The sequence below is a fragment of the Artemia franciscana genome, chromosome 11 (genome assembly GCF_032884065.1).
Source record: "Artemia franciscana chromosome 11, ASM3288406v1, whole genome shotgun sequence".
Lineage (NCBI taxonomy): Eukaryota > Metazoa > Arthropoda > Branchiopoda > Anostraca > Artemiidae > Artemia > Artemia franciscana.
The window spans coordinates 18,844,749-18,865,558 of NC_088873.1; the positions used below are offsets into that span (position 1 = coordinate 18,844,749).

At 36.7% G+C, this 20,810-nt stretch overlaps 1 protein-coding gene across 2 annotated transcripts in view; it reads left to right on the top strand.

Moving 5' to 3' along the window:
- Positions 1-20,810, top strand: part of LOC136032921 (intraflagellar transport protein 140 homolog) — a 145,336-nt gene that overhangs the window by 62,946 nt on the left and 61,580 nt on the right. For both annotated transcript variants that reach the window (XM_065713383.1, XM_065713385.1), the window contains 2 exons: positions 800-989; positions 9,854-10,076. In XM_065713383.1, the coding sequence (XP_065569455.1) occupies positions 800-989; positions 9,854-10,076 (413 nt within the window). The remainder of the gene's footprint in view (positions 1-799; positions 990-9,853; positions 10,077-20,810) is intronic.

The following is a 20,810-nucleotide window of genomic DNA, read 5'->3' on the forward strand; positions in this document are numbered from 1 at the left end:
TATGTGCTATATCAAAGAGCAAATTTGAAATTTTACGTCTCGCTAGGTACATTTTTGAAAAGGAACTTTTAAACATTCATTTAAACTTTCCTGTCGTGCAGTGCTCAAAATATAAATTTCACCAACTTTCAAGTTAATTTTGTCGCACGAAAGCAGTTTATAATTCTGCTCATTCTGACGCATTCTCCGAAGAAGAATCCCTATCTTCCTTCATAAATGCTGTAGCATACAATATGTGCGTATACATACTTAAAATTTTAATTCGTCCTTAATGGATTTTTTTTTGTTTATGTGTGCCCTCCTTTTTTTTACTAACTACGAAAAAATACATTTCATTTGCAGTATGGACTTTTCAGTTCAAATAATTTGAAAGGAAATAGGTAAATAAAACACTTTGAATTAGAAATCAGCTGTATTTGTTGCATTCTAATATGCTTTCAGTAAAGCACAAGTTCAGTTTTTTTTTTAAAGAGCAGTGGGTTGAGTGGGATAGCTGGCCCCACCACCCCCTAAGCGAGCACAATGTAAAACAGCGTTGAACAAGATAAAATTTAAGATATAAGCGTACAGTGGAGGAGGAGTGATGGCACATTCCTCACATATAGGGTAATTCCTGATCGTTTTAAGTTTTAACGTCACTCTCTCCTTTCTTATGAAAATATTTTTCTTTGTTCAGTTTTATTAGCCATCAAATCAACACCGGGTCCTTATGTGGGCAATAAAAAAACAAACGTGATATTCAATTGCAGTCATTACTGGAAATGAATACGAATTGATTGTGCTTTTTTTTTTTACCCAGGTGACCATTTTACAAACAGGACCAATGACATTGCTCTTCAAAAACTTGAACACTGGAAAAAGCTTCAACTTCACATTGGACTACAGCTTACAGGGCCTGTCAGTGGATCCTAAAGCAGCCTTGATTTGGAACGGCCATCGTGTTGTTGTTTATGAGCCAATTTGGGATATCGGAAGGACCAAGGTTATCGGTACGTCAAGTCTTGGCTAAATTGGAAAAATTTTACGGGGTTTCTTCACATTTTTTTTTTTATTTTTCTTTTTTTTGGCTTCTTATCAAGCAGGTGGTGGTAATGAACTTTAAGCAAGGAGCGACCTGTGCTAATAGAAATTACAACTCTTAAAATCTTTTAGAGGTCTTGCGAGTTTAGGTTGCTAGAATAGGCTTGAAAATTAGCTTTAAGAAGACTAAGTCACTAAGTCTAGGAATAAGTGAAGACGAAAAGGTGACGTTGGGTAACGAAAATATTGATCAGGTGGGTAACTTCACATTTCTTGGTAGTATTATTAGTAAAGACGACGGGATCAGTGAAGATGTTAAAAGTAGAATAACCAAAGCTCATGGTGTTTTTTCACATTTAAAAAAGTTTGGAAGAATAGGAAAATAAGTCTGCAAACCAAGATTAGAATATTGGAAGCTACAGTGATGACAGTGATCAAATATGGCTCTATTTGATAATTATAATAATAATAATACAAAAAATAAGCATGGGCGCTCCGAAAAACGGATGAAGATTTACTAGATTTTTTCCAGAGAAATTGCCTACAGATTGTTTTGAGTACCCGGCCGACTGACCGTATTTCAAACAATAGGATGTAAAAAAATGTGGTTCATTCCAGCTTTCTAGGGCTATAATAAAAGAAAGAATGAGACCGCTAGGCCACGATCTGCGAATGAAGGATGACAGATTACCGAAGATTGTCCTTTTGGGTTAACCATCTAGGGCTAAACGAAACGCAGGTCGTCCTCGACTGGGGTGGGAGGATGTCATAAATACAGACTTAAAAGAAATGGGAACTTCCTGGGAGGGTGTAAAGAGGAAGGTTTTGAATAGTTTGGGTTGGAGAAGGAGCGCGCGTAGCTATGTTGGCCTCAGGTGGCTTGGTGCTACAGTGAGTTATTATTAGTGTATATATATATATATATATATATATATATATAAATAAGTTGTCTATCTGTGTGTGTGTGTGTGTGTGTGTGTGTGTGTGTGTGTGTGTGTGTGTGTGTGTGTGTGTGTGTGTGTCTGTGTGTGTCTGTCGAGTGACGTCATGTTTTCGACTGACGAAATTACAGACCGGGACATCGGGACACACATGACGACCGGGACACCGGCACATCTATCTATATACATAAAAATAAGTTGTCTGTGGATGTGTCTGTCAGGTGACGTCATGTTTGTGTATTGACTGACGTCATGAAGTTAGTTGTCGTCATTTTTGTTATGACGGTGACGTCATTAAAGATATATAAGACATGCGTTCACGTAGGAATCTATTAATGTTTAACTTTAAAATGACTGATGAACTTACAATGGCAACAGCCAAGGAAAATGCTCAAAGAGTCTATGCCAAAAAACTTGCTGCTGATAGAGAAAGTCAGAAAAGAAAGCGTGCCGAGGAATCAAAAGAACAGCAAGGAAACAGGCTTGAGGCTGATAGAGAAAGAAAGAACAGAAAGCGTGCCGAGGAACTACCAGAGGAACGCGAAAGCAGACTTGCTGCTAAAAGAGAAAGTGAAAAAAGAAGGCGTGCTGAGGAACTACCAGAGCAACATGAAACCAGACTTGCTGCTAAAAGAGAAAGTGAAAAAAGAAGGCGTGCCGAGGAATCACAAGAACAGCAAGAAATCAGGCTTGGTGCTGATAGAGAAGAAAAAGAAAAGAAACCGTGCCGAGGAATCAGAGCAACCTGAAAGTTATCGCCTGGCATTCAGGTACAGCCCCGTCGATGATTATAGCTTGAGTAGATGTGTTCAAATCTGGACTATGTCTAAAATTTGTCCCTATTGCAAGGCCTTGAAATTCAATGGTGAAACAATGGGAATGTGTTGCGCCTCAGGAAAAGTTAAACTTCCTCTATTGGCTGCACCACCAGAGCCATTGAAGACTTTCCTTACTGGAACTACGTCAGAATCTAAGCGTTTTTTGAAACAAATCAGAAAATATAACTCATGTTTCCAAATGACGTCGTTTGGAGCCCAAATCGAAAATCCAGATCAATTTATGTCTAATTTCAAAGTAAAAGGGCAAATTTATCATAGAGCAGGGTCCCTTCTACCATTCTCAGGCGAGAATCATAAATTTTTACAATTGTACTTCATCAGCGATAGAAATTCTGAATTGAATGCACGTTGCGAAATTTCTCCCAACGTTGAAAGGACAATCGTTCCCCAATTGCAACATCTTTTCCACGAAAATAATAATGTAGTGCGTCTGTTCAAAACAGCCATCGATTTGATGCCTACTGATAAGCATAAAATTGTTATTTCCGCTGACAAAACGCCTCCTGGCCAATATGTGCGTAGATACAATGCTCCAACTATCGACGAAGTGGCAATCGTTATGGTCGGTGATCAGTTTTTACCTCGAGATATTATTCTTCATAAGCGAAATGCTCAGTTGTTAAGAATTGCTGAAACTCATCGATGCCCTACAATATCCTATCATTTTTTCATGTTTCCAAATGATGTCGTTTGGAGCCCAAATCGAAAATCCAGATCAATTTATGTCTACTTTCAAAGTAAAAGGGCAAATTTATCATAGAGCAGGGTCCCTTCTACCATTCTCAGGCGAGAATCATAAATTTTTACAATTGTACTGCATCAGCGATAGAAATTCTGAATTGAATGCACGTTGCGAAATTTCTCCCTACGTTGAAAGGACAATCGTTTCCCAATTGCAATATCTTTTCCACGAAAATAATAATTTAGTGCGTCTGTTCAAAACAGCCATCGATTTGATGCCTACTGATACGCATAAAATTGTTATTTCCGCTGACAAAACGCCTCCTGGCCAACATGTGCGTAGATACAATGCTCCAACTATCGACGAAGTGGCAATCGTTATGGTCGGTGATCAGTTTTTACCTCGAGATATTATTCTACATAAGCGAAACTCTCAGTTGTTAAGAATTGCTGAAACTCATCGATGCTAAGATGCCCTACAGTATCCTATCATTTTTTGGGATGGAGCCAACGGCTATCACTTTAATATTAAATTGATGAATCCAGCCACTAACAAAGAAATGAATAAGAAATGCAGTGCAATGCATTATTATTCCCATAGACTAAAGATTCGGCAGGATGAAGAAAATTATATTTTAAAATGCCGTGAATTGTTTCACCAATTCGTCGTTGATAGTGTTGGCAATTGCGTCGTCCGGAATAGCCGCAACATTGCTGCCTGGTGGAAGAACTGCTCATTCTGCTTTGAAATTGCCTCTGAATTTGCATTCTACTGAAACTCCCACGTGCAATATATCCAAATCATCTGGGATGGGTAAAGTATTGCAGCAATGCAAACTTATTATTTGGGATGAGTACACAATGGCACACAAAAAATCGCTCGAGGCTCTGGATCAATGCTTGAAATATTTGCGAGGGAAGTCGAAACGCTTTGGCAGCACATTAATATTGCTTGCGGGAGATTTCAGGATAACATTACCTATAATACCTAGATCAACTCCTGCAAACGAAATGAATGCTTGCCTGAAAAATTCTAATTTATGGGCACACGTAAAAACATTAAAATTAACTACAAATATGCGTGTCCGATTGCAAAACGATGACTCTGGTCAAACATTTTCAGATCAATTGCTGGCAATTGGAAACGGAAAGCTCCCAGTAGACTCAATTTCAGGACGTATACAACTACCTGCTGATTTCTGTAATTTAGTGACGTCCAAAAATGAATTGATTGAAAAAGTATTTCCGAATATTCTAAAAAATTATAAAAATAATAAATGGCTAAGTGAAAGAGCGATTCTCGCACCCAAAAATATAGACGTCCACGAAATCAACAATATTGTTTTGACCAAGATTCGAGACCAGGCAGTCCTTTACAAGTCAGTCGACACAGTTTTGGAACCAAATGAAGCGGTTAATTATCCATCTGAATTTTTAAATTCCGTGGATCTTTCAGGGTTTCCACCACACGTGCTACAACTAAAAATAGGCGTACCAATAATACTTTTAAGAAATATCAACCCACCAAAGAATGGAAAACCTAATAGAGGCCACAATCTTGACAGGGCCTTTTGAGGGTGAGGCTGTTCTTATTCCTCGCATTCCCATGGACAATTGTACGTTGCATGTTCGAAGGTCGGTAAACCTGACAATCTATTTATATGCAGCGACAATTGGACAGCGAAGAATGTTGTATATTCGCAAGTTTTACGCAGTTAATTTGTATTGTATCTATCTATCTATCTATCTATATAAAAACGAGTTGTGTGTATGCATGTTTGTTTGTTTGTAAAAAGAGCGTTTGCATATGACGTCATTATTAGTACATACGGCTTTGTATATGCACAGACAATGTGAAAGCCAAGAATGTTGTATATTCGCAATTTTTACGTAGTTTGAAACACATATATAAATCTATCTATATTCACAGGTGGGACACAGGGACACAACTACAATGGTGCGTAACGACTTACGCACGCGGGGGGCTTGGGGGGGGGGCGCGAAGCGCCCCACTAACTAGGTGTTGGGGTGGCGCGAAGCGCCACCCCAACAGCTAGTAGGGAATATAAATGACGACCGGGACACTCAAAGAGAAAGCGACCGGGACACAAGGAATGTTCGATTAGCAATCACCATCAACAAAGCACCGGGACACAAATGACAACCGGGACACAGGGAGTATAAATGACGACCAGGACATAAGTAAAAAAAACTAAAAAAACTAAAAAAAGGTAAAAACTACAAAAAAAACTAAAAAGAAAAAAAAAACTAAAAACCAATAAAAAAGCTAAAAAACTAAAAAAACTAAAAAAGAAAAAAAAATAAGAAAAGAAAAAAAAGAAAAATAAAGGAGAAAAACAAAACTAAAAAAAATAAAAATAAAAAAAAACTAAAAAGAAAAAAGAAAAAAACTAAAAAAAAGTAAAAACCAAAAAAAAACTGAAAAGAAAAAAAGGGGAAAAATACAAAAATTTCTTTCATCTTTCCCTGGGGGTTATTGTATCAGCCAAAATGCACAAGAAACCCAGAAGACCCAGATTTATAAGATTCAGACAGTCCAATTGCGAAACACCAAACCAAATAACCTAAATCGTAACTTTCAGAACACATACATCCACGGAAGCCTGAGAAACCTAGCTCAGAGAGGCCCTAAATAGCAGACCAATCATAAAAAATAATGAGTTTCAAACAGCTATCACATACAATAGGCAAATGAACCTAGTTCAGAAAGTCCCCAAAAATAGCGAATTAAACATCCCAAGTCATAAGTTTCATGCGACAAACTTTTGCGGAAGCCTAAAAAATCTAGTTCATAATGACCTCAACTAGAAAACTAAACCACTCAGATCATTAGTCACAAACAAATCAAACCATGAAAGTCAGGAAGATCTAGCTCCAAAGGAATTGAAATAGCCAACTAAACCCCGCAGATTGTAAGTTTTTGACAACACATACCTACGAAAGCCTAAGAAACCTAGCTCAGAAAAGCCTGAAATAGTCAACAAAAGATTCCAGATTTGAATTTGAGAAAAGTCAGACCAGTGAAATGCATCTCAATTCACAAGTTTCAGACAACACACACCTATAAAAAAGCTAAGAAACCTAGCTCAGAGGGGTTGAAATAGAAAACTAACAATCCAAATTCATAGGTTTCTGATAAGTCCAGCCATGAAATACCAAATTAAACATCTGAAATTATAAGTTCATACAAAATATATCTGTGAAAGCCTATGAAACCTAGTTCAGAATAACCCGAATTTGAAACTAAATAGCCAAAATCATAAGTTTCATACAAATCAAAACGTAAAAGGCACGAAGACCTAGCTCAGAAAAAACTGAAATGACAAACTAAACATGCCAAATCATAGGTTTCAGACAACTCACACCTAAGAAAGTTTGAGAAACCTAGCTCAGGAGAGTCCCAAATCATCAAACCAAATACCCTAATTCATAAGCTTCAGATAAGTCAACCTTGGAATACAAAATCCTAAAAATCCTCCTAAATTTCACGTGACACAACTAGAAGCCCTGAGAAACCTAGCTCAGAATAGTCCAAAGAAAACCCAAACCAAACATCCCGAATTATTAGCAAAGTATACATACTAAACAATAGGTTCCAGATAACATGCACAAACAGAAGACTAAGTTATCTAGCTGAGAAAGACCTAAAATAGCAAAATAAACATCACAAATCATGATTTTCAGGATACTCAAACCAAAAAATACCAGACAAAATATTCCATACCATAAGTTTCAAACACCCTCCACCAGTAAGAGCCTAAGAAATCTAGCTCACAAAACAGCAAATAGAACTAGCCATCTCAAATCATAAGTTTCAGACAAGACACTCGTACGGAAGGGAACGGAACCTATCTGAAAAAGCCTCCAAAAAGTAAACTAAAGATTCCAAAAAACAAATTTCAGAGAATACATATTCGAAAGACTTGTAGACCTAGCTGTGGAAATTCCAAACTAGCAAGCTGAACATCCCAAATAATTAGTTTTAGAGAGGTCAAATCACGAAAAACCAAACTAAGCACCACAAAACTAAACAGTACATCATTGGTATCGAAACTGGGACAACTTGCTCCACATCTGGGCTACCCTCTTTAATGAAGAGAAGACAGTCGTTCATTGCCTAGATTGTCGGCCTTAGCCTTATCCAATAGCTCTTCTATCGGCTGAATCGGACGCTTATTCTGGTGAGAAATATCTTTGCTGTCAAGCCAGTGTTTGCGATGATACATCCTTGGCAGTTGAAACTGGAAAGATTGTTCCATCTATCGGTTGCAACGTTTTATGAAAAGAAGACACCCTTTTGTTGACATTCATTTAGTTTTCTCCTCATTCACCCGCAGACCAAGACTATCAGCGTTTACTGTAATTTTGAATTAAAATCGAATAGTTGTTGGCATCAAGTCATGGCTAATTGTAGAAAAAGCCGAGACAATTTTGTGGATGATTCAAGCACCGCAACACAATCAGCAAAATCTGCATAATTGATGGATTCAGTGGTTTTATCTGATGTGTCCTGTATATGTGTTTTTCAAGATGTAATCAGTCTTTATCGTGAGAAATCTCACGACCCAACAGATTGTACCATAATATTGAATTTTAAAGGTCAATCCAGGTTTTGAACAAGATCGTTTGATAGCCTGGCAATAAAGACCAAGAACTCAGAATTACAAAATAATAAACTTTGTGCATACTTTTATATTTTTAGCAAAAAAACATCTGAAGGTAAAAAAATACAAAATATAAATTAGCAATAAAGATTCAAAAATAATATCACAATATCTGTTTTCAAGTGCTCTTTCGACTGTATTTTTTCTTTTTTTGACCCATAGAACTGAGTGCTGGTGGATTTTTTATATAGGATTGAATACTGGTACAACTACACATAGAGCTATACGCTTGTTAGACCGTGGTTGCATCCATAGATACACCCTTTGCTGATAGCCCTATAAAGAAAATTTACAATCCCTTAGTCTGAACAACAATTTACTTTTATAGAGCCATAGATGATATATAAATTAAGAAAAGACTCAAATGAACAAGTCCGTTTTAAACTGGAAAGCTAGTTGAATAACACGATTGTTTAAATAACAAAATTGAGCATATTATCTGTTTCAATTAAAAATAAATATTGTGATTAGGCCAAATCTTGGACAGCCAAGAAAATTAAATTAATGTTTAGCTTTCTGCAAAAGCAGCTATTAAATTTAAAAAACCTATTGCTTTTTAAAGAAAAAAAATTCACCCAAAGACCAATATGATTGACTTGTACCGTTTCCTTATCCAGCAATTCATGGAGTAGTTTGTCTTGTTGATGATTCGAGCAACGCAATACAGTCAGCAAAATCTGCAATATTGACTTGGGTTCAGGGTTAAATATGATGTGTCTTGTGCTTGTGTTCTGCTGGATGTCATCTGTCTGTATCGTAAGGAACCTCATGGCCCTACAGATAGTACTATAATATTGAATTTTGAATGTTTTACTTTGTGCAGAAGTAATAATTAAAGTGAAAAAACTATTGCCTTTTAAAGAGAAAAATTCACCTACATTCACCCGAAGACCAAGATGATTGACCAGTACCGTGATCTTATCCAGTAGTTCTTGGAGCTGTTTATTTTTGTGCTTGATTGAAGCGCTTCTACGCCACTACGTCAATAAAATTTATATCATTGACCTGGGTATTGGGGTTTAATTTGTTAAGTCCTGCATTTGTGTTTTGCAGGATGTAACCAATTATTACCTTAAGGAATCTCATAACGCAACAGCTAGTACATTAGCATTAAACTGCAAATGGCAGTCCAGGTTTTAAACACAGTCATTTGATACTGCTGCAACCATGACCGTCATCTAATCCGTTTCTTTGAATAATGTCCCTATGTCGCTATGGACTAAAAAGTAATTATTGTACGCTAAGTAAACGAAATCCATGTCCCAATGGATCAGGAAAAGCTTTATCATCCTTTGACAGACCTGGTGAGTAAGTAATTCTTGTTTTTTTTCTCTCTCTCCTTCTGTCTCTTTATTTTTTGTGTTTCTTGTCCACCTTTTTCCTCTTACTCTCTTTTATCTACTTTGTTTGTTTTTAGTCTTTTTTTAAACTTACCTTATCGTTTGTTCATTATTATTTGAGTAATGAGCTAAAATTCGTGATCTATGCTCGATATCTCTATTTTTCTGTTACGAACTTAAACTTTTTGCTATTTTGTTTGCCGTAGAAGTTAGTAATTTCTATTTAAGTCTCATATCTAATATTTTGAAGACATACTTCCTATGAGCCAAAAGCTTAAAGAACCAGCTCTTTGTGGTCTATTGTGAAGATGGATGTCCATAATCTGTCTAGAAAATATGTTTTCTAGGCTCATTTGCTTTGAAGACGAATCAGTTTTACAACTTCGGAGAAAATATTTTTTCAATTGAAGATCAAGCTATATTTGTTCGCAACCTTGATGGTAATATCAAACAAATTCTAAACATTTCGCCGTCATATGGATGCCCCACTGTTGTAGCATTGAACACTAACTGCATTGCTTGCATCACCAGCGAGAAAACACTGAAAGTTTGGGCTTGCACTGACAACAGGTATATCAAGCTCTTATTAAAAGTTACTTTTTACTTGGCTAAGTCTGTTATGAAATGCCCAAAAAAGTGTTTGGTCCAACAGCTCTAGAAACCAATTTTTACTTTCGTGTAAATAATTAGAAGAAGAAATAAGGTTATCTGTAATTATTTTAAGGTACAATTTTTAATAGGAGGACTATGTATATTCGGAAATCTAGCAAATAGCATCATAGAATTTAAGGAGTCCTCACTATCATGGTTATCCCCTTGGGGACAGCTGAGTAGATTGTAAACCCCAGCCAATAGTAACAGAAAACTTAAAACCTCGTTCAAAAAAAAAAAAAAAAATGGTGAAAAACCTCATCTAATGCTCGTTCAGATATGACATCTATTATTTTGGTTTGTGTTAATTGTAAAAGTCTATTGGGAAAGCAAAAATATTAAATCACAAAATTAACTTGGAGCTTCTTGATTATACACTGAGAATTGAAATAAAGATTGCTCTATTGGAATCACTAAGGTGATTCACCCTGTCAGAGGATGATCCATAGTGTTTCTCGGTGCTTTTAGTCGAAAAAAACTTTTTTTTTATATTTAGTTTCTGATCGCCTTTCAATCCTTGATTCGATATTTTACTCCTCCTACCATGGGAAATTACGCTCGGGAACTACTCAACCAGAGCGATATTCCTCCGCAGAAAATCCCTCCCCTCAAAAATTTCCATATACTCCCCAATAGTCAATAATAGATCGTGTGTAATCAAGTCATTTTGGTTCGTTTAATTATAGCATTATGTAACACATAACGTCTACCGAGATTTAAATAAGGACATTTCTCGTAAACAACTAGATTCAACAGTTTTGAGCCTTAAAGTCAGTATTGACAAAATATGAAATTTCTTACCTTTCAAGAAGTGATCATCTAGCATTCTTTAGTGCATTCTTTATTGAAAGAACGTTCGTTCCAACGAGCACTTAAAGGTTTAGTGAAATTTTTATACAAAAAAAAAAAAAAAACAAAAGTAAAGAAACAATCACAACAAAGAAAATTGCCATAATTTGGCATTTTCGCTCGTATAACAGTATATTTTGCCTTGACAGGGCCAAAATATTATCGAGCAGAGAGTTTAAGAACTATTGAAGGGGTATTTACATGACCTTCCTTCTCAGATGCCATAGAGGTGCACACTATACTATTCGTCGCTGAACGTGAATGCAGTCCATAAAAATGAAATTTTATTTTATATTGTCTATCCAATGAAACTAACAGCTATGAAGTATCGTAAAACTTGACCATTGGAAGGATTTGTCCGTGTTGATTATGTAGATTAGTGATACTTTAATATTTTAAAGATTTAAAAGAATTTAACCGGACCATATGGACTAATCCATAGTCTTGTAAAGCCTGGCAGGGATGTTACGTTATATTAACGTGTATTTACCAGTTACCCCAGTGCCGCCTTAAAAAATACGGTTTTTAATGGGCCCCAATGTTTTTCAGACACAGACTTCAAGCCAATCAAGAGTCGTTGCTTTATTGTCGGGAGGTCTGTACCCCTACCCGGTTTTTGCTAGTTAGATTTCTCATGACTGAGGATAAAATAATTATATACCGTTTTCGCCCCTATTTATGGGATATCCAGCATCTTTAATGTGTATTGGGGTCCCCCTGGCCCAAGGAGCTAATGATTTTAGTTTTTTTAAGGAACGGGGTGTTTTTGATTTCCCAAAAATCCTTCTTTTCTAAAAAAATAACAACTCTGTGGGCCTCTTAACCTATAGAAGGACCTATAAAAAGCTTCAAGCCAGTAAGAAGTCCAAGACGAAACAATTTTACCCTTTTTCCGTAGTAAAAACCATCTATAAATAACGAGAATGTGAATAACTGAAGTCCCTTATCCATTGGCCGATATGAATAATATTTTTTAGACCTTGAGACTATTCTGAGAAATATCTTGATTTGAAATTGTAAAACAGATTCTGTTTTACGTAGATTACTTATTTGTCCTTTTACTTGCTGCGGAACCTGACGTGAACTCCTCATTCGGCATCTAGAAGACTCCGTATGGTTGACTCATTTGTTGCGATGTTGTGTCAACTCTCCAGCCAACCGAAGCCGGCTACTCTCCCACTTTCTGCCAAGCTCAGGAAATCCACCAATGGTATCAAGGTCGTTTTTGGCAGTTGCCCATCAGTTCTTCAATTGACTGCCACGACGTCTCCCCTAATCTGATAGAGGAGCAGCTAAAAGAACTTGATTTATGATTCGGTCACTGGATATTCTCAGGACATGGCCAAGCTAACGCAGTCTTTTCTGTTTGACGGTCGTGGCTGTATGCTGAAGCAGCGGTGCCGCACATCAGCATTTGAGATTCTGTCGGAATGTTGAATCCTCATGATTTTTTGTAGACATTGGTGGTCAAAGACTTCCATAATATAAAGATTTTGTGCCTTCAGTGGTCAAGTCTCTACTGTATAGAAGAGAACAAATTGTTATTTATACACAAATTTTTTCTTCAAATCTCCCGTCGGTTCCATAAATGGCGGCAAAGTTGAGAGACTATGGCTTGGGCTTTGTTGATTCTGTTTTGTGCTTCCAGGTCACAGCCTCTACGCGTGTCTATTAGCTAGCCATGATCGGTCTAATTTTGGTCTAATCTTTGTCATTCTCATTGCAATTCCAGTGGGCTTTACCAGTAGGCAAAGTATATAATATGAGGAATCTCAGTTGCTCAATCACCTACAAGTTCTGTGGACATGGTCAGTCATAAATATTAGAAAACATTTCATTTGGGATCTCAGTCGCCTTCAAATCGTATCGTATCGTATCGAAAAAGTTGGAAATTGGAAATTGTTCAACCTGTTTGGAAGGTCTGGAAATTATGTCTTTTAGGGTGAAAACCCTCAGAGCGTTCAGGGCAACGGTTGTAAGTCATGTTCTGGGGGCATATAAAGTATATATAGAAAGGATGACCGTATAGACTTCGTAGGGGGTTCATTAAACTGGTAATCAGAAGTTCTAGTTCCCTTTTTAAGATTCAGAGTGATCGGAGGGTGGATACAAACCACCACCTCGTGTTTTCCCGTAACACATCTGATAGATGTTTTGAAACGGCCATTTGTTGTCGTAGAAACTTTGAAAAGAGCTCATTCGATTGGAAATTGAAAGGGATAGTGCCATTTTTAATAGTTGAAAATGATTGAAGGGCAACAAGCCCCCCTCCAATGCCCACTATTTCCCCAAACACATGCAATAACGGTTTTGAGATAGCCATTTCGTTGAACTTAGTTGGGTGGTCTGGAAATTATGTTGCCTCTTATTTTCATCAAAAAAAACTTGTTTTTTGTTTAATTTCTGAACGTTTTTGAATTAACGCAGGTTTTGATTTTGGATCACCGAACATGAATAATTAAAACGAAATTTGAAATCTGGAATTGGCTAAATGGGTTTCTCAAAATTTTGATCGAATGATTTTGAGAAAAAAGGGGCGGGAGAGGGGGCCTAGTTGCCCTCCAATGTTTTTGGTTACTTAAAATGACCACCAGAGCTTTTAATTTTATTTACCAACGTTTTTACTAGTAATGAAGGTACGTAACTTACGAATTAACTTACGTAACGAACTTCTATATTCGTATATTCTATTACGTTTATGAGGGGGTTCGCCCCCTCTTCAATACCTTGCTCTTTACGCTAAAGTTTGAATTTGGTTCCACTTCTGTAAGAATGACCCCTGAATCACAAAGGCCGTTTAATTAGAATAATAGCTCTTTTCAAACTACTAAAAATAGTTTAGCGTAAAGAGCAAGGCATTGAGGAGGGGATAAGCCCCCTCATACACGTAATAATTTCTGTTCGTTTTAAGTTTTAATATTGCTCCTTATTTTCAGTTGAAAAAACTTGTTTTTTTTTAATTTAGTTTATTGTTTTTTTTAATAACGCTAAAAAATCTAGCGCCCCTTTCATGGAAATTTTCCTCCCCCCATAAATTCCTCCATGGAAAGATCTTCCCATGTAACCCCTGTCTCCAACTGCCCGTCCCCCCACCAGAAAAAATCCCCTCTGAAAATGTCTGTATACTTCCCATTATCCAATACTATATGTAAACAATTGGGAAAGTTCGTAGCTTGCAACCTTCCCCCGGCGACTGTAGGGGATTAAGTCAACCTCAACAACATAGTTTTTAGATTTTTCGACTATGCTGAGCAAAATGGCTATCTCAAAATTTTGTTCTGGCGACTTTGGGGAAAAATGATTGTGGCAGGGGGCTTTGTTGCCCTCTAATTTTTTGGATCACTCAAAAAGGGCACTGGAACTTTTAATTTTGGTTTGAATAATCTCTTTCACGACATTCTAGGACCAAGAAAAAAATAAACACGTATCTGTGATCTTTCTTCTGGCAAAAAATAGCAAGTTCCACATTTTTGCTGATAGGAGCTTGAAAGCTCTTCGGTAGGGTTCTCTGATACGTTGAATCTGATGGTGTGATTTTCATTAAGATTCCATGATTTTTAAGGAGCTAATACGGCAAATTTTCTCTGACTCCTAGCTTTTTATGAGTATGACTAAACTTAATGAAACTTTTACATTTAAAATCAGCATAAAAATTCGATTCTTTTGATGAATCTACAGTTGACAAAGTTTCGATTACTAATGAGCCGGGCCGCTTCTTACTTACAGTTCGTTACCACGAACTCTTTGACAATGAGGAGCTAATTTAACTTGTAGCCCTTGTGCTGATGGCTCTGAGGGGTGGGGGAGGGGTTGTCCCCATCAAAGGCATAATTACTGGACCTTTCAACTACGCTAAGCAAAATAGCCATTTCAAAATTTGGAGTAGATGTATTTTGGAAAATAATAGGTGTGGGGAAGGGCTTGTTGCCATTCAATAGCTCTACTATTAAAAGGGGCACTAGTACTTGCAATTTACAATCGAATGAGTCCATTTTGTTTGTATGACAACTCCTTCGATACGAGGCGCCCTGGTTTAAAACAAACCAAAAAATTGAATAATGCATTATACCAACATCGTTCTTAACTTAGGTAGCGCTGCCTATCATTGGGAATTAATGTGTCTGATCTGGACTGCGCAGATAACATCGTTGCTCTTTCTGCTGATCCATCAACTGCCCAAGCAATGCCTAAATCTTTATTTATGACATACTCCCACCCCAAACAAGGACGACCTGTTTTCCGTGTAGCCACAGACGGTTGGCCAAAAAGGATAATCTTTGGCAATCTGTCATCCTTCATTCGCAGAACGTGGCCTAGCCACCTCATCCTTTATTTAATTATAGCCCTAGAAAGTGGGATTGAACCACATTTCTCGTAAAACCTACTGTTTGAAATACGGTCAGTCAGCCGGGTAGCCAGAACAATCAATAGGCAATTTCTCTGGAAAACATCTAGTAAATTTTCATCTGGTTTTCGGAGCGCCCATGCTTTAGAGCCATATTTGACCACTGTCATCACTGTGGCTTCCAATATTCTAATTTTGGTTTGTAGCCTTATCTTTCTATTCTTCAAAACTTTTTTAACTGTGAAAAAAAACCTTGAGGCTTAGCTATTCTACTTTTAACATCTTCACTGCTCCCACCGTCTTTGCTAATAATGCTACCAAGGTAAGTGAAGCTGCCAACAAGGTAAGTGAATTATTCTTCTCCACACTAATTTTCAAGCCTATTCTAGCACGCGGAACTCGCAAAACCTCTAAAAATTCATTCATTTTGCTCACACTTTCATCTAATATGCTTAAATTATCAGCATAATCTAAATCCAGGAGCGTTTTTCCTCCCCATTTGATTCCGTGGTCTCCAATTGCCTTTCCTGTGCTCCTTAAGACGAAGTCCATCAAAATGATCCATATAAAGGGGGATAGAACACAACCCTGCTTAACTCCTGATTTAATACAAAACCAGTTGCTAACCTCTTTTCCTACCTAAACCGCAGCAGTATTATTCTCGTACATAGCACAAATCACTTTAATGTATTTTTCTGGTATACCATACAAGGACAAGACCTTTGCTAACGCTCTTCTATCAACAGAATCGAAAGCTTGCTCATAATCGATAAAACTGAAGACCAAAGGTGTTTGACAACGAAGGGACTTCTCAATTATTAACCTAAGAGTTAAAACTTGGTAGACACACATCTACATCTTTTCCTGCAAGTGTATCTCGGTTTAGCACATTCTCAAAATGTTCCACCCATCTTTCTTTAACTTTTTCCTTATCGCTAATTGTGGTCCCATTTCTATCTTTAACTGGGACTAGTCTGGATCGTCTACTCCCTTTCAATTTATTAACATGCCAGTATGATATTTTACTATTATGCCGTCTAGCCGCATCTTCCAGATCCTCAGCAATTTTGTCCATGGCCTCCACTTCACATCTTCTTAGTTCTTATTTTAATGCTTTCTCCACTTTCTTTACATTTCTTTTGTTTTCATACGATCTATCACTCAGATAATTCTTGTACAAACCCCTTCTACTCTCTATTAAGCCTAAAGCTTTTTCACAAATATTCCTAGTTGCAGTCTTAGCACTCTATCCTAAGGTTAAATAAAAAAACTAATTTTTTTTAACTGAAAGTAAGGAGCGACATTAAAACTTAAAACGAACAGAAATTACTCCTTGTATGTTCCCTTCTCAACGTCCCGCTCTATACGCTAAAGTTTGACTCTTTCTCTCAATTCTACTTTATTAAACAGTAAAAAACTAAAAAACTTGAATCTTTTGAGAAAAATTATAGCGAATACTTTGGTGGCCATATAAATGAGGATATCCCTCGGTACAGTTGTCACATTTGTTCCCCTTTTTAATTACTGGGATTATTACTGACACCTTCCCATCAGATGGGAAGGCCTTATTCTCCTATATCAGACTGAAGAGAGGTTATAGTTGTTCCGCTACAACATGTGGTCAGGCCTTGTGGACCTCAGGAGGGAAACCATCTTCGCCAGGCGACTTATTGGTTTTTAACCATTTGATGGTTTTAAGTATCTCTGAAATTGAAGGTGGTGCCATATCAGTTTCCTATGGTGGTTTTTCAGTTGTTAGTGGCAGCATCATCGTCACATCTTGCTCCACCTGTGTCTGGATTAATCTGGTCTTTAAAATGGTTTCTCCAGTGATCAATTTTACCTTGCACGTCAGGAATCGCATTATCTTGATTGTTTTTTAAGGGAACAGCTATAGGTGACTTTTTTCTGGTTTATTCTTTGAGAGTTCTCTGCAATCCTCTCATGTTATAATTCTGGATTGCTTTCACTGATTGACAGCGACTGATTTGCTTTCATTGCCATTGCTTTCATTCACGTCTAAATTCCCTTTTTGGGGGGTTGTCTCTTCCTCAAGCTCAACTTCAGAAGTATCTTTGCACCTACAAGCGTATGATCAAATCTAAATCTGGATCTCTTCGAAGTTCCTTAATAAGCCCGAGAATCAATGAATGAGGAGCACCAATGCTGACGGATCATTGTATGATTTTTGGGACAGTTGTGGAGCCATTGTTTGAGCACCAAGTTATCCTTTGAGAGGGTGTGTGTTTGAATATGGTACTGGTAATTTTAAAAATTATCTAAGGTTGTGGGAACTCGTGAATTGGAGTAGTCTATCCCCATTGGAGTACTACTGTCCGTAAGTAAACCGACCAACAATTACACGAGCATTGGGGTCTGTGGGGCCAAAAAAGGAGCCAAAGAACGTATGCTTGGTAGCAATTCATTGCCATTGTTAATACTAGCCTTGTTGATTCTCGCTTCACGGATGTCAGCATTTAGACTATAAACTTGGAATTCATCCTTCTGAACATTTATTTCACAGGAAACAGGACTCTCATATTTAGATCTGACCATTATTCCAGGGACCAGGATTACGTAGCTTGAAACAAGTGACTCTGTAACAGCCACATCATTTCTGGGAGCACTCTTTTCTCCATAGATGTTTCTTGGGAATATCCTTGATTCAAGGTTTCCCTTCCCGTGGCCCCCCGACAGGGTCGAGGCAGCCATTGCAGTGGTTGCTGTCCATAAGAAACGGATCCTACCCTGCCGTACTTGTCCTCCTATAGAGGATCCTCCCACGGTGGTGTTCTGCTTCCCTATCCAATTTGAGCCATTACTGGTTGACTGGGAACTCACGAGGTTCGTAGCTCATAGGAAGTGTCCACACACAGGTGCTGAGTTTACAGGCCTTCTTCTTCTTCTTCCACCTGCAGCTATGACCCCAGGTCAAGAGTGTCCCAGTTTATGTTATGGACCCCAAGGACTAGGTCCCCCCTTGGTCCTTGCCTCCTATTCAATGGTGGTACCATACACATCTGTGGAGCGTTCCCCCATCAGCCACATGGAGAGACACTAAATGGCCTGGGAGAAGTCTCTACTGAGAAGGTGCCTCACTAGGTGTTTCAGAAACTTAGACTCCCCGTAAACAGCTACGGTGAAGTTCTTAAAGCAAAGAAGAAAATATACCGAATTTTACCTTTACTGTATTTACTGTTCCCTTTATACACCCTTTACCATCTGTCAGTGGATTATATCAAGGTGGTTTAGGGGGGGGATCTTAGACTTGTTAAGATGCTACCAGTATTTTTTGTTCGATTTTTTTATGGCTCAACTTTTGAATATACTTTTCTAGTTTGGCAAATTCTGGTCACCTGATGACAATGCCCTTTTCCCGTCCAGTTTTCGTTAAACGTAAGACATTACGTTGCTTAGGCTATCTGTGGATATGACTTTTATGTTTTTGTTTTAGGTTCATTTTTGGATGTTAAAGAGTTCATGTCTTCGTGCTTGTTTTTCATGGCATTAAACCTCTAAAATGTAATAAACATCAGAATCGAGATTTAACAAAAAGTATTGTGCTGCAGTGCTTCGTCATCAGAATCTATGGAATTATTTCTTAAAAAGTTAAAAGAGACTAAGAAGTTCCTTAATTTTTCGAGGAGATAATATGAAATTCCATCAGTATTTAAGTAATTTGGTTTTTATTAAGTTTAGCTTCAAAGCTAGAAATTTTAATTCGACAAAATAAATGGAATTTGTAAAATCAAAAATTCGAATAGAAAAAGTCACAGAAGAAATTATATTTCTGGAAAATCAATAACAGTTCTGGTTCTCAGAAAGTACAGCTTTGTCTTTCCACTTCAAAAAGCAAAATCTACTTCGTTTAGAAGAAAAAGTTCCCTCTAAGATATAAAAAAATCTAAATATTTTCGAAAACGAACGAAAATATAAGAATTTGATATCCAAGATTGAATTTTCCAGAATTATTTCCAAGATATCTGGAGGAGATATGGATTTTCGTTCTCTGATGTTCATTGAGATAATTTAATGTTCTGGCTGAATAAGGACACAAAATTCTGCTAAAAAATTGTTTTCCCAGCTAGGATATATTTGTTTTGACACTATGTATAAAATGAGGAAAAAAGGTTTTGCTTTCTGGAACACTACTAAAAAATTTTGAAAACTTGACTGGAACTTTTTCTGTTCATTTTATGGTCAACATACCCATGAAAAATTTTCAACTATATTTCTTACCAATTGTAAGCTATTGATTGCTCATAAGACAGCTGCAAAAGCAGTTGTGTTGTTCAGCACAACAATCTATTAAACTTAGAAGCAACAGAAATACAACAAATAAAGCTTATCTTCCCCCTTCTGCCCCACTGAAGAGTATTTTCCGTTTGTGGTCTTCTAAAAATGAAATATGTTTTAAACTGTGTTTTTCTTTTTATTAAACAACTTATAAAAACAAAGATTAGATTTCAAATCAATCTTGAAAATTGTTTTTTCGAAATTTAAATACACTTGTAACAATTAAATTAATTCTAATTTTGTAATATGCTGCCAGTTTTCATTAATTTGTTTTCTTTTTAAACCAATTTCTTTGGAATCTAATAAGATTCAATTGTATGTCTGAAGGAAACTCACCGACGTCAGTCGTTGACATTTAGACAATATATTTAATTTTCAGTGAAGTGCAAAAGATTTTTTTTCAGGAAAAATATTAATTCTTGGTTTAAATATATTTATTGACGATCACAGTCAGCATTAGCCTACAAGTTTAAAAAGACATTTATTTTCATCAGTATGTTCTTCCTTTTAAATCTTTTCTTTCAAACATAAAAAAAAATAATAAAACGAACATTTTCATTCACTCTTTCAAATATATAAAACAATTTTTTTTAAGTAAATTAAACTTTCAGAGACATCAGTTATTAATATCTGAAGGAAAAAATGTCGTTTTTAGACAAACAGTTCGTAGTAACGAATTGTAAGTAAGAAGTGACTTGGCCTAATTGTAACCGAAACTCTAAAACTAGAAATTTCATAACAATTAACATACATAAAGGATGTCTTTTTAAACTGATTATAAACACATGAAATGCGTTGTTTAATGTTACCCATAAAAAACTATGGGTCTGAGAAAATTTTCCGGATTTTGGAAAAGAAGACCCTCCCCCTCCCCCCACAAAAAAGTAAAGCAATCTTAACGAAAATCATACCATTAGATTTAGTTTACCCTACAACCTCCAAGTGTTCCGCTGTCTTTTACCTCTGATTACAATAATTATCATCTTCGCAATACAAAAAAATCACATTTAAATTCCCTTTACTCCTTTTGTAAGGTGAGACTTCAGTCCTTAAATGGTTTTAAAGTTTTAAAGTAGCACTCGAGCATTAATTTTGACAGTAAAAAGAAAGAACTAGAAACAAAATATTTATTTTCTCTATTCTTTTATTTTCAAAAGTTAGAT